Source organism: Cariama cristata, unplaced genomic scaffold (assembly GCF_000690535.1).
Source record: "Cariama cristata isolate BGI_N322 unplaced genomic scaffold, ASM69053v1 scaffold43, whole genome shotgun sequence".
Classification (NCBI taxonomy): domain Eukaryota; kingdom Metazoa; phylum Chordata; class Aves; order Cariamiformes; family Cariamidae; genus Cariama; species Cariama cristata.
Window position 1 is genome coordinate 3,510 of NW_009607559.1, and position 13,385 is coordinate 16,894.

At 35.4% G+C, this 13,385-nt stretch overlaps 1 protein-coding gene across 1 annotated transcript in view; it reads left to right on the forward strand.

The window, feature by feature from the left end:
• The first annotated feature begins 447 nt into the window (after positions 1–447).
• Positions 448–13,385, forward strand: part of WDR60 (WD repeat domain 60) — a 30,996-nt gene continuing 18,058 nt past the window's right edge. Inside the window, exons 1-9 of the mRNA XM_009696751.1 lie at positions 448–522; positions 2,294–2,717; positions 3,554–3,654; positions 3,977–4,303; positions 6,655–6,713; positions 8,517–8,574; positions 10,646–10,771; positions 11,735–11,812; positions 13,026–13,221. Coding sequence (XP_009695053.1) covers positions 448–522; positions 2,294–2,717; positions 3,554–3,654; positions 3,977–4,303; positions 6,655–6,713; positions 8,517–8,574; positions 10,646–10,771; positions 11,735–11,812; positions 13,026–13,221 — 1,444 coding nt within the window. The remainder of the gene's footprint in view (positions 523–2,293; positions 2,718–3,553; positions 3,655–3,976; positions 4,304–6,654; positions 6,714–8,516; positions 8,575–10,645; positions 10,772–11,734; positions 11,813–13,025; positions 13,222–13,385) is intronic.

The window sequence follows — 13,385 nt, forward strand, 5'->3', positions numbered from 1 at the left end:
AGAAAAGAAAACTAAGAGGGGATCTAACTGCTGTATTCATGTATCTAAAGAGGATCTGTGAAAAAGATGGAACCAAATTCTTCTCTGAGATGAAAGGACAGTGAGAGGACAGGAGGTAGTGGCCCTAACTATCAGGAAGGGAAATTATGACTCGGTATAAGGAAAACATTTTAAATTGAGAGTGGTCAAACCCCAGAATCAGGTTGCCCAGAAAAACTCCAACCTCAGAGGTATTAAAACCTCACCTAAGTAAGTCCCTGACCAGAACTTTGAAGTTAGATCTAATAGAGCAGGACTTTGAACGTAATGACACTGATACATTGATTACTTTCCATAAGTGGCCTGACTGTGTACCCATCTGGTCTATCATTGGGAGACCAATTTTAAGTCTTCCTTGAAGGGCTGCACTGTTACCCACCGTAGGCACTGACCTCAAGATTGGTTACCATGTGTGTACAGAGCTGGATAACCCAGAAGTCTGAGCTTCAGGCCTCTTCCAGGTCCAGTGAGACCAGATACGCTGTAAGTATACACATTAGGGCTAAATCAGATTAATGTTTACATTACAAAATTCAGTGGTACTTGCCATAGATATTTTGCGCTTTTCCTTTGGAAAACTATTCATTGTTGAATGATTTACTTCTCTCTGCAAATTGAGTACTCAGTCTTTTGCTGTCCTTTCTGTTCCAGAGAAGAACCAAAGAAGATACTTGGAAATCAGAAGAACTTAGGAAACATCTTAGGGTAATTTTATTTTATTTCTACTAGTTTTGATGTTGTTACCTTACAGCAGTGGAATTTATTGATAGTTTCAACATAGAGAGTTGACTGCTTGTTCTACTAGCCACTCTGCCTTGTGGGATCTATAATAGCTCTTTAAGGCTTTTTGGTATGCCAGGCACTTTAAATCTGCATCATTGAATACAAATGTACAGATCTTTAGTGTGTAGCTGCTAACTTCCTTGCCACAGCTGACTGTTCTGGAATCTGTGTAGTCCAAGTGTGTCCAGAGGCTCGCCCACTCAACTGTTTCTAGCTACACAAGTCATATAAGATTACTCTACAGATTTCTTAATTAGATAAATGGAAAAAATACCATTGTTATGGTAATCACACAGCACACAATGGGGTCTGATTTGCTGGCCACTCAAATCCAAGTTACAGCTCTGCTTTATATATACTATATATATTCACTTTCCTACATGTATATCATGTATTGTATTTGTTATCATCATCTATCATTTTTGTCATGCGCTTTTAAACTGCTTAATTAGTTTATCCACTGGTCAAATAGGCATTCAGGCTCCAGTCAGTTACACCATCAATATTCATATTAGTTTTTTGCTATATTTTTTTAAAAGCTGTTTTCCAATATGTATCTTCTTTTCTATCTCTTGTGCAGTTCTTCATTAGTCTTTTGATAAATGAAAGCATCCTAGTTGTTCATCTATTGCCTAGCTTTCTATCAATTAAATTTCAAAACTCCCCATTATTTCAGTGTCAGTATAAGTACTTTGTATTTTTTAAACATTCAGTAACATTTCCGCTACTTGCATGTGGGCTAAAGCAAACAAATTTGAGTTGAAGTGGTTGGACTTTCATTTCTGTGGAACAGATGGATAAAGTTTAATTCACTTATTGATTCTAATCAAAGCGAGTTCTGTTTGTTCTGCGTTAAGTAAACAGCTAAAATCATGGATGTAGCAAAATCAGTGGGAGTTGTGCTGCTTGCTTCAGGAAGATTAAAATATGATCTCTTATGACTTTAGAAAAATAGAATATTCCCATCCTTAAGGGATATAGGCCAAAAACTTTCTTTAACAGTTTTCATCTGCTGCTTTCTGTTCAAATAAAACCTAATCTTGTATTCTAAAGGCAGCTGCAGGATCCCTAGTTATCTATTATTATTGTTTATATCTGTAACATATTTTACAAGATGCCACACTTTCTGTCTCAATGAGCTAACAGGTTTAACATGTTTAGTTAATTTTTCAACCTAGCTCTAAACAGAATGCACAATTCCATGGTAAACTTTCTTTTTTTACCAAATTCTTTTGAAATACATGGAAAATGCACCTTATTATTTATTTCATTTATTAGTTCTTTTTACAGTAAGTACAGACATAATGTTAGTAATTTTACAAAGTAAGCCGAGAAATATATCGGCATTTTAAGGTTTGGGAAATTAAATTCACAGTTAACAATCCACTGATTTTTTTTTTTTTTCACATGAATATACTGTATCAAAATAGATTGCTGAATTATAATAATAGATTTTTTTTTTTCATTTCAGACATCACAACCAGGTAGTCAAAATGAAGACCAAAAGCACAGAGAAAAGAAACTGCAAAAAGAGAAGTCTGTTCATAACACAGACATTCACGAACATGAACGCAAAGACAGAGGGAAGAGCAAGGAGAGAACAAGAGAGAGAGAGAGATTTAAATCTAGTGAAAGAGACAGGGATAAAATGAGAGAGAGAGAAAGGGGAAAAGAGCACCAGAGAGGAGACCGAGAGAGATACAAAGATAAGCTTCAAGAGTCGAGTTTGGAGAACGAAAGATACAGTGTACCAAGAGATAGAGACAGGGAAAGCGATAGAGAACGAGACAAAAAGCGTAAAAGACATGAGATAATAGATACACAAAATAATCTGAAATCATTTGAAGGAAGAGATAAAGAACATCACAGAAGAAGAGAAAGCAGGCATCATTTGGGTAAGTTGCTTTGGGTCGCTGTTGTACTTTGAAATACTTGATATTTAGATAGAAATACTCTGAAATCATACCCCATCTGTACGGAGGATAAAGACAGGCAGCTGTGAGTACCTACTGAAATGTGTATCTTTACGGAATCTTGTGGTAACCTAGTTTTATTTTGGTGCTTTTAAAATTTTTGATGCTCATTTCCCTTCCTCTGAAGAGAGGGTGAATGTCACTGGTTTTGTTGGTCAGTTGACTTGAAGAGAGTAAGTACTTTCCTGCCTAGACATTCTCTACTGAGTGATACATTTGAATCCCCAAGTTGCAGAGTGACTGCTGAAGTTAGTGGCATGTGTCATTACTCTTACCATCACACAAGACAATTGAGAACAGAGGGATTCATTAGGAAAAAAAAAAAAGGACTAACTAGCTTTGGAGAGAGAATTTCAACAGAATATTAAGTTCTTTTTAGAAAGTTCTTATGTTTTAGAACACCCACATCACTGAAATACTATTTTCTGTGTACTAGAGTTAATTATGTACAGAGTTTGAGCATAATAAAATTTGTTCATTAATTTATACATATATTTTCTAGAAAAGCAGAAAACAAGAAGTGAAGAGCAAGAAAGAAGACATACAGAAAAGAAGGTAAAAGAAGGGAAAGGAATGAAGTGTTTCATAATGGAATAAGATAAAATTGTAGAATAGTGAAGAAACTGGATCAGACTCCAGTTCCCAAGAAATCCAAGAGATGCACAGATAGTAAGGTCCTCACAAGTGTACAAAACACACACCAACAAAATATATCTGAGCCATTTTATTTAAGGACATACTTAATTCTTTTTTTAAAGTAAAAGTAAAATCAAATTTGCGTAGCAAACAGTGCTTTCTTTTTGTACAGCTACATCAAAATTTTCCATCTGCTATTTATGCCTTGATTACAAGGATATTGGTAAGTATACATCCTATTTTATGTTAGACCACCTAGTAAACAAAGAATTAGATTTTTGTGCGAAGAACACATAATCCAAAGAATTTTCTGTAGCAAAGTATGCGATGTCCCAGAGGAAATATCAGAATCTCAAGTGATATGATAATTTGAAACTTGCCATTGTAGGAGATGAAAAAAAATAATGACTGGAAGATCCATGTGGCAGAAAGAGATTAGGTACTTACAAATCCGTGATTCTAATGGCCAAAATTGGGTAAATTTGTGAAGACAGAAAGTCCTCCAAGACTGTTTTAACTCTTTAATGTTATTTTTCTTTTTCCAGGATAATGATACCAAAAAGAGCATTGACAAAGTTTTAACCTACAAAGTTGAAGAAGGTGAACGTGTACACAAGTTACAGAAAGATCAAGAGTTGGATAAAGAGAGAGAAAGAAGACACACAGAAAAAAAAGAACACTCAGTTAGGCCAGGAAAAGAGAGGCTTTCAAAAGAGAGAGGTCATAAACATTATGAGAAGGAAGAGGAAGAAAAACATAAAGCAAGGAGATCTAAAGAGGGATCTTCCCATGGAGACAGAGAAAGGCAACCAGCAGAAGCTAATGAGAGAGTAAAAAGTAGAGAAAATGAAAGAAAGAAGCATGATCTGAGGGTTAGTTTTGTTAAGCCTTTAAAACATTGCCTTATAACTTACTTTAATTGTTGATATATCATAATTGTTAAAATGAATAGTAGAAATACTAGGATTGTCGGTCAATGTTTTCTGAAATTTGAGCCTAAAGTGGTAGATTAAAATACTACATTTTCTTTTACGTATCCTAACCCAGAGCTGATTCCTTCCATGAAATTTAAACTAGAAACTTGCCTGTATGTTAGAAACGTCTTTTATTCATAAAATTCTTTATTGCTATGACTTTTGAAATATTTACTAACACTTTGGAGTGGAGATGAGATTGGGGTGGAGGTCCATTAAAATATATTGGCTGCCTTTATAGAAAAAAAAGTATGATTTTAGTAGAAGCTATTTTCAGTGTTGCCTATAAAGGGAGCATGGATATCTAACTCACAAGTAGGCATGTGAGTATAGAACCCATATATTTATGTTTTTGGCCTCTACTTCTAAAGCCATAGAATATATTTTATGTTTCTAATACAGAGCATTATGTTATATCCTAAAGACTTAATCAAAACTTTGACTTTTTTTACTGGTTTTTATAATACAAGTACTCGTCTACAAGAATGAGAGAGAAAATCTATAGTAATTTGTAACTCTTAAAATCAGATAAGTTTTATGGAACATAGAACCATTCAGATGGTCTAGGGTAGTTTCTTCTGCTGCCTAAAGAGTCAAGATGTACAAGCTTCTCAAAGAAAAGTTCAGAAATAGTGAAAGTACTAGGCATCTTTAGTGTAGGGGCCCACCAAAGTGATTCCTGTAACTGACTTTCTGCAGGGGAATTCAAAAGTCTAGGAGTCTATCAAAAGTCTGTCAGTCAAAGCTGCTAAAGGTTTGACTTCCTTGGAAATTTACTCAAGTAGCTGTTTCAGTATATATGCACTGATGCTGATGCTTCTGTCTCAGAGTTGTGTTTCTTTTTCTGATGTTCATTGATAGAGAAAAGCACCTTTGTCTTAACCTATTGAATACATTTCCAAACTTAGGCAAACCTTCATAATACAGAATTTAAGAGTCAAGCCCCTATACTGGGGTTTAAAAGTGCCTGAGGCTGTTCTCTGTCCCTGAGTCCAACTGGTGTAAATTGTTGCTGCCCATACTGTTAAAATCTCATTCTTTGAAACAGGCTGGCCACAGCCTACTGAGGTCAGTCCTTAGTCCCTATCAGTTTTTCACGCACGCCTAGGGGTTATTTAGGAAAGTGCTCTGGGCTCACAAGCAGTATATGCTGGGGCCAAAGCATTTTTTTAACTGTTATTACTAATATACTAATGTGAAGGTATCCTGTAGAAAAGCTGGAATTTACTCTGGTAAAGCGTGATAAGGTTTTGTTAAGCAAAGGAGAAGACTCAAGATCCCTTCTTGTTTCCTTTCTGAAATGCCAAACTTAGAATCATAGAATAGAATCATAGAATCATTTAGGTTGGAAGGGACCTTTAAGATCATTGAGTCCAACCGTAAACCTAGCATGGCCAAGTCCACCACTAAACCATGTCCCTAACTACAATGTCTACACGCCTTTTAAATGCCTCCAGGGATGGTGACTCAGCCACTTCGCTGAGCAGCCCCTTCCTGTGCCGGACAACTCCTTTGGTAAAGAAATTCTTCCCAATATCCAACCTAAACCTCCCCTGGCGCAACTTGAGGCCATTTCCTCTTGTCCTATCACTGGTTACTTGGGAGAAAAGACCGATCCCCACCTCGCTTCAGCCTCCTTTCAGGCAGTTGTAGAGAGCGATCAGGTCTCCCCTCAGCCTCCTTTTCTCCAGGCTAAACAACCCCAGCTCCCTCAGCTACTTCTCATAAGACTTACCCTCTAGACCCTTCACCAGCTTCGCTGCCCTTCTATGGACTTGCTCCAGCACCTCAATGTCCTTCTTGTAGTGAGGGGCCCAAAACTGAACACAGTACTCGAGGTGCGGCCTCACCAGTGCCGAGTACAGGGGGGCAATGTAGTCCTGCTGACCACACTATTCCTGATACAAGCCAGGATGCCATTGGCCTTCTTGGCCACCTGGGCACACTGCTGGCTCATATTCAGCTGGCTGTTGACCAATACCCCCAGGGCTTTTTTTTTTTTTTTTTAGCGTATCTTTTATGGGTGTTTATTTTCTTTGCTTACCATATCTGTAAGGAGGAGATTAATGGGATGTTAGTTCACACACAGAATTTCTTACGAGCAATGACTGATAAATAATAGTTTGTATCATTGAAATAATTAATTAGAAATCTTTCTTACTGTTTAATATCACTGCTACTAATACAGATTCATATATGTATTTCCTCCCAGCATTTCTGACACATGACTATTGTGACTTCTTTTACAGAACAGCACAGAAGAAAAAGAGGAGAGGGTTCAAGAAGAAATGAGCCATCAGCATGTGAGGTAAATTCAGAGATTTAGAATAAGTATATACTGTATGGGATCTACTAAAATTCTGTCACCACCGAAACAATAAGCATGAATTCTTGATCTCAAATATCTAGGGTGAATATAATTTTTTTCGTAGCCTTTTGTACAATACTATAGCAATCTTAAAAAGAATCTCTTGTGTTCTGCCTCTAAGAGGATTCATATTAAGATGTATGTATTTGTATTCCATTTATTTTTTTTTAGCCTATATGCTACCCCAGGATAGCAAAAGATATTTTTCAGTCCTTGCAAACTATATATATTAATCTGGACACTTTGAGAGACAGAAATGCTGTATTGTACCACCTGGAAATTCAGTATGCAGTCATGTGGGCACATGTAAGATTCATGATGAACTACATAGGACTCTATTATATTGTTTATTTTAGTTTGAATATCTCTACTTAGTTCCTACTCTGGATGGTATCTAAAACGTGAGATATGTAGAGCAAGTTTACTGTTGTATTGGAAAAGGAAAGGTCCAGGTCATCCTCAGTAGGATCAGTAAAATTTCAGGATTATATTTCTAGGTTTTATTACTAGCACATGTAAAATGTTACAGAAGTTGTCTATATATTCTAGTTTTCTCTGCATTCTTTAATGCTTCAGCCACGTGAAATTCCTATATAACTTTCTAAAGTATAACTCTCCAGGTATGTTGTCAGTCACAATTATAATTCTTAAACCATAGTTTAGTTTCCTAGCTATATAGAAGACTGGCATGCTGGCTTCTGGTGGCGGAGATAGTGAAGTCACTACCACTGTTGGCTAGGTATTACTACTGTTTCTTAAGCATGGGACAGATCACTTTAGTTGTAGTGATTTGTCATTGTGGAAGTCTATTCCTGTACAAAAGAAAAAATGAAATATTTCAGAATACATATGTTGGGGTGCTTCCTAGCAGCAGCAACACTTAACTGTGTCAAGCAGTGCTAAATATACAGGTTATGTTTTGAAGCCGTCACTGATGAGGTATTGTGGGGAAGTCACTGCTTGTGCATAACTGGGAAAAAGGACATAGCCGTTTCTGAATGGCAAGGAAGGCAGCACGGTTTATTGGGATGTCCAAAAATGCTGGTTCAGCATTGTCAAGATTGAATCATTGTGATTTGTTATGAGAGGATCCAGACAAATTTTTATTTTTATTGTTGCCTTTTCTTGTGTTCGTCAGTCCCAACAGCAGTATATACGAATATCCTCTATTTAAGAAGTCAGAACATTCTCCTCTTGAAGTCAGATACTCTACTTATAAAATAATCAAATAGATTGTTAAGGAGCTAAGCTGGTTGTTGATTATTCTCCCGCTCTCTGACCCTGATTGTGTTGTTCTTATAAAAACAAACCCTGAATGAGAGACCAGGTTTGAATGTCAGTCTGTGATTTATAGCTTTAGAGCACATTACACCAACCTGATCTTGATCTCCAGTTTGCTGCAGATATTAATACAACTAATAGATGTGTGGGTTTAATAGTTTTTTTCCTCCTTTTTCTTCCGTTTTGATGCAATTATAGGCATTAAATTTGGACAAGGGTTTTGCAGTTCTTAGCTGATTAATCACTTGGCTGTTTCATTATTTCATATCATAAATAGACATCTATAAAAGTTTTTGTAGAAATATTTCAGTTTATTGGAAATTTTTGACTAGTTTTTTCTTTTCAGGAAAAAAGACCTATTTTTTCCTAAACAAACCAAAAACCCCCAGAAAACAAAACCAGAACAAAACTAGTGTTTTCTTCTGAGTTAACCAGTAAAATTGATGTTCTGTTTTTCAATAGGACTGTGAAAGATAAAGGAAAACTCATTGAAAAAGAAGAAAAGGACACAAAGCAAGAGGTAAAACTGTTTGGTTTTGGAACTTAGAATGTCACATTTTTCTTGACATTAATAAAATTTACAGTATGTATTTTAATATAATGACATTCTAAGATAAGATTTATGTATATCGATCTTCAGGTACCTTCTAACCTCTTTTTCTGGATACAGCATTAGAAAATTGATTTATTCTATATAAATTTGCTAAGCATTGAAGGCAACCATCTATTCAACTATACTTCAGTATCTTCTATGCTTGAAAAAATAATTCTCAGTAAGTGGGAAGAGTTTAGATGTGTAATACAAATCATCTATATGTACCTGAAGTATATTATTTCTTTCTATAAACAACTGACATAGGCAAATAATATGTAGTGTGAGCCAAGTAAAATGCAGCTAGCAATGTAATTCATATATGTCTCTTAAAACAGTTGCCATAAGAAAGAGGAAAGTATTTTTATATGTTTAAATGGACAGGTGCAGTCAGAACCAAGTTTTCAGCAAGTCTGGAGTGCAACCTGTATAGACTTGGGTTTATTTGGACCAGTCTGTGCAGATACGGCCTACCTTTATCATAAAAAGTTTTAAAATATTTTGTCGTATTTTCAACCATTTGTAACCATCCCCCAAAATCCAAATTCTATTGTAGGATTATGGTCCTGATCTAGGAAAAAGTAGTAGTACCTAATGAAGACATCCTTTTCCATATTGCCATGTTATGGGCAGCCATATATCTTTCATATATCTTTCAGCCATGTATCTTTCAAAATTATACTAACTTTGTTAAAACCTGGCTGTTTTCGTGCCAGAAATACTTCTCTTTCAAGGATGTTCTAAGACCTTTGTTATTCTTTTCTTCTAATTTCCAATGTTTCCATTATTTTTCGTTTAGTGCTAGCATTTAGCTCAATACTTTTTTAGGGTTTTCTTCCCCTAGTGAGCTCATAGAAAGCATGGTTGTCTCTTCTCTGACTTGATTTTGCTGACCTATACAAGCCAAATTCTTCATTCCTTTCAGCATTCTAGCAGCTTTCTCTTTGTCTGTTTCAATTTGCATTAATTTTTCTTGAATATGGGTGACCACAGTTGAACACAGTACTGAACGTGAATTTTTATCAGTGCCTTATGTAATACTGTACATGACATAAATACTTACCTGTTCCTGAAAGAAGCAGCTTCCTGACATATTCTTAGATTTAGCCTGCACGGCTCTTACCACTGTGGCCAACAGTCATCCTGGATCAACTACTATGTTCAAACTGTTCTTTTCCTCTATTATAGCGGAGGTTCCAGGTAGCAGCTGACATTGATGCTAATCCTTAAGGCCCAGATTCAGCTCACCTTTAGGTGTGAATTGTGTGTGGTGAGGATCTAAATTTCCTTTGTATTTTGTGGAGAGAAATAAGCAGTTCAGTCCTTTTATATTTAGTCTTCTTTTCCATCATCTTCTCTGTCTTCATTGGCAATAGGAGACAACCTAGGAGGGCGAGATCCCTGCTTAGAACCTGACTCAACAGGGAGAATTAGATCAAATTCCATGGTATGCGCTTTATGCTGTTGAATTTCTTCATATATTTGTTACTCCAAATGCCACAGTCATCCAGGTATTCCAGCATGACTTCCTTAATCCTGCTTTGTATTGACAGTATATTCTCCATATATCCCTTAAAGTAGGAACCTAGCTGTGTTAGGATGATTCTGATTTCCAGTGGGAGTGTAGAAGGTTCTTATGAGGATGGTAAGATTTTGACAACTGCTAACAAGTGGAGGTTTTTAGTATGTAAAAAACTACATCTGTTACAGCTGCAATGTTATAAACATCTATGTGTTATTAATAAAAATTACAGCTCTATAGGCATCTTCAGAGATGATTATAGTAAGGTAATAAAGACTATAACCATCTTTATGGGTATATCACTACATGTGTCTTTGACTAAATGGAATAAGGATTTTAAAAAAAGTTCTATCTGAATTAGTTATTGCTGGGTCCCTGCAACCTCGCAGGCAGAACAAATTGGGGAAATTTTGCCCGGTTTTGGCCAGTTTTGCGAGACGGACAACCTGACTAATATAATTTATTCTTGATCCAAAGATTGGTCTGAGAAATGACAAAAAGCAGCAACCAGACAGGCTGAAGTACTGCAGTCCTAGTCCTAGGAGTCTGATGACTCTGAAAAGTACAGTGTCCATAGAAGCTGTTCACTGCTATGTAATGTCCGTAATACTTTTTAAAGTACTACATTCTGTGAAAACTAGGTGTCTCTGGCTCATGAAGAGTCATGAAAGGATCAAAAGTGTGCCTAACTTGGAGTTTGACAACCAACTGCTGTCCTTTGGTTGTAAATGTAGAAGCAGGTAGTAGGTGTGCTGTTGTGCTGGATAATTTTCATAAAACCTCACATTTATTTCCGTTTTGAAATCTATTGGAATCCCTTACACGTGGATAATTTTGTCAATGACTTTGGAGAGGCTATTGAGGGTAAAAGCTGACTAAAGATTGGATAGATTGGTGTGTGTCATTTTAAGCTTTATGTTTGTTTAGGGTACATGTTGAGGTAATTAAATGGCGTTATTTTAATCCAGTTCAATAAGGTAGACAAAGGCAATTTCTTTGAAGTTATTTCAGGGATACCATAAATCTTATTCCATGTAAATGCAGTAGAGGATTCAAAGTTAACAAATTTATGTATAATTTTGATATGTATATCTTATTTTCCTGTTGTAGCCATGTCTCTGTTTTCCTGGTTCCAACATCTGCACCATTTTATTAACAGGTTGAATCCTTGGGTATAACTTAGGTATAGGGATAATTTTGTCTAATCCTCAAAAAAGTAGAACAGTCTTATGGTGGTGTTACACCATCATAAGAACTACTGTATACTATTGAAATTATAGGCAACACAGCAGTTTTTATGTCTTTCCCAGGGAAAACAGTTAATCTTCCCAAGATAGGGTTGAGTTCTGTTTTGTCTTCGTGTATTATTATTTTAAGTCAGTAATTATCACTTGTTAATACACTTTTATGTATATTTCGAAACGGAATTTTTTGTACGTTTGCTTGAAAATGTAGAAATATCTGAGAAGATCAACTGTTCATCTATCTTTATGCTAAGATTTGGCAGATAAAGATTTTTTTTTTCCCTAAGGTTATTTAGCAGTTTCATTTATTTTTCTTGTTTAGGAAATGAAAGATACACACATCTATAATTCAGACACAGGATTTGATAACTTTTCGGCTAATTATGAAGATGATTTTGAAGTGAGTAAAAGCATGCGATTGTCCTTTTGAAGTAATTCTCAAGTATCAAAATAGCGATTAACTTTACTCACTGAAATAAAAATTACAGGATGTTACATGTTTTTTACTTATTCTTTTTTGGTGACAGTGACCTTAACTTGGCTAACAGTAGTTAGTAAGTAACTAAAATATTGTGTAGAAACTCTCTGCTATGTATTTACTTAGTTTTCATCAGGAGTTGGGAACCAACTTTTGCTGTTGAGTTGAAGTCTTCACAAGATGCTCTTTCTGTTGTCCTGGATTTCAATTATTTAAATGATTTTCTGTGAAAAATGCTGATTTTTTTTTTTTTTTAATAATGGGAGAAAATAATCAATTTCATGAGGAAAAAAAGCCTCATCATTTTTCATTGCAAAAATATCATAGAAAAAAGTATTGACACACAGCAGTCCCATCACTAATTTGTTTGATTGAGGTCTCTTTTAGCTCTCTCTCGTTTACTTTAAAGTTGTTAAGATAGAAGAGTGTGTTGAATGCACTTTCATTGCTAGCTGAACCAGCTACATCACTGTTCAGTGAAACTAGAATTCGTCTCCACTTGTGTTAGGAATGATGCCCACCATTGAGTTGTTCATTATAGTAGCCCTTTAGCATTCAGTGGAGAGAAATGAGCACGTTTAAGACTTGTTCGTAACATTTATGTTAGGTGATTATTTTAGCATGAGAAGAATTGTCTTAGTTAAGAGAATTATTAAAGTGTGAGCCTTATGCATGGACTTGCAAACGGATAGTGTGGTAGTTTAGTAAATTTGAGCCTGCCATTGAAGAGCAGCTTGAATTAAAACTATCAAACAAACAACTTTATACATCTATGAAGCATTTATGCCACTGAGCAGTGTTACTTTATTTCTTTAAAGAACACATAATTCACCTAAACATATGGTTCCTACTTTAGGATATTTTAAAAAAAAAAAAGGAATTCTATTTTGGGCACTGAAGAACAACACTGTGGGATTTTCTTCTCTTGTTTAAAATTACTGCACAATCAAGACATGCCATTTTCTTTCTATGAAACAGTTATTTTTAAAATGCATTTCAGTCAGAAGATTTATAGCCATCTGTATGAGAATTTTATTTTTATTTTGACAGCATTTTATAATTTCTTAAAAAGATCTTGAAAAATACATCTATAATCCATGTTTATTAGTTATTGAAAGTCCTATTACTTTTAAAGGATTATGAAGATGATTTTGATGATGATGAAGACGAAAGTGGTGAAGAAAGAGATGCAGAAGAAAGCCTGAGAGAGATTCCATTTTCCAGAACATCGGAAATTGAAGAAATTCAAAGGGCAATTAGTGCAGAAAATGATAGAATTTGTACTGCACAACCAAAGAAAATTGAAAATGAAAAAAAGGAACCAATCATGGGTATGTGATAGATGCCAGTCTTTTTTATTAAAGGTATAAGTAACACATACAACTTACGAGTAAACAGGCCACTTTTTCTAGAAGTCTGCCTAAAGGCAGAAGTCTGGTCCTCTGGATGAGTCACTTAGGTTTGTGGGGAAGTACTGTAACTTTCACATTGCTAA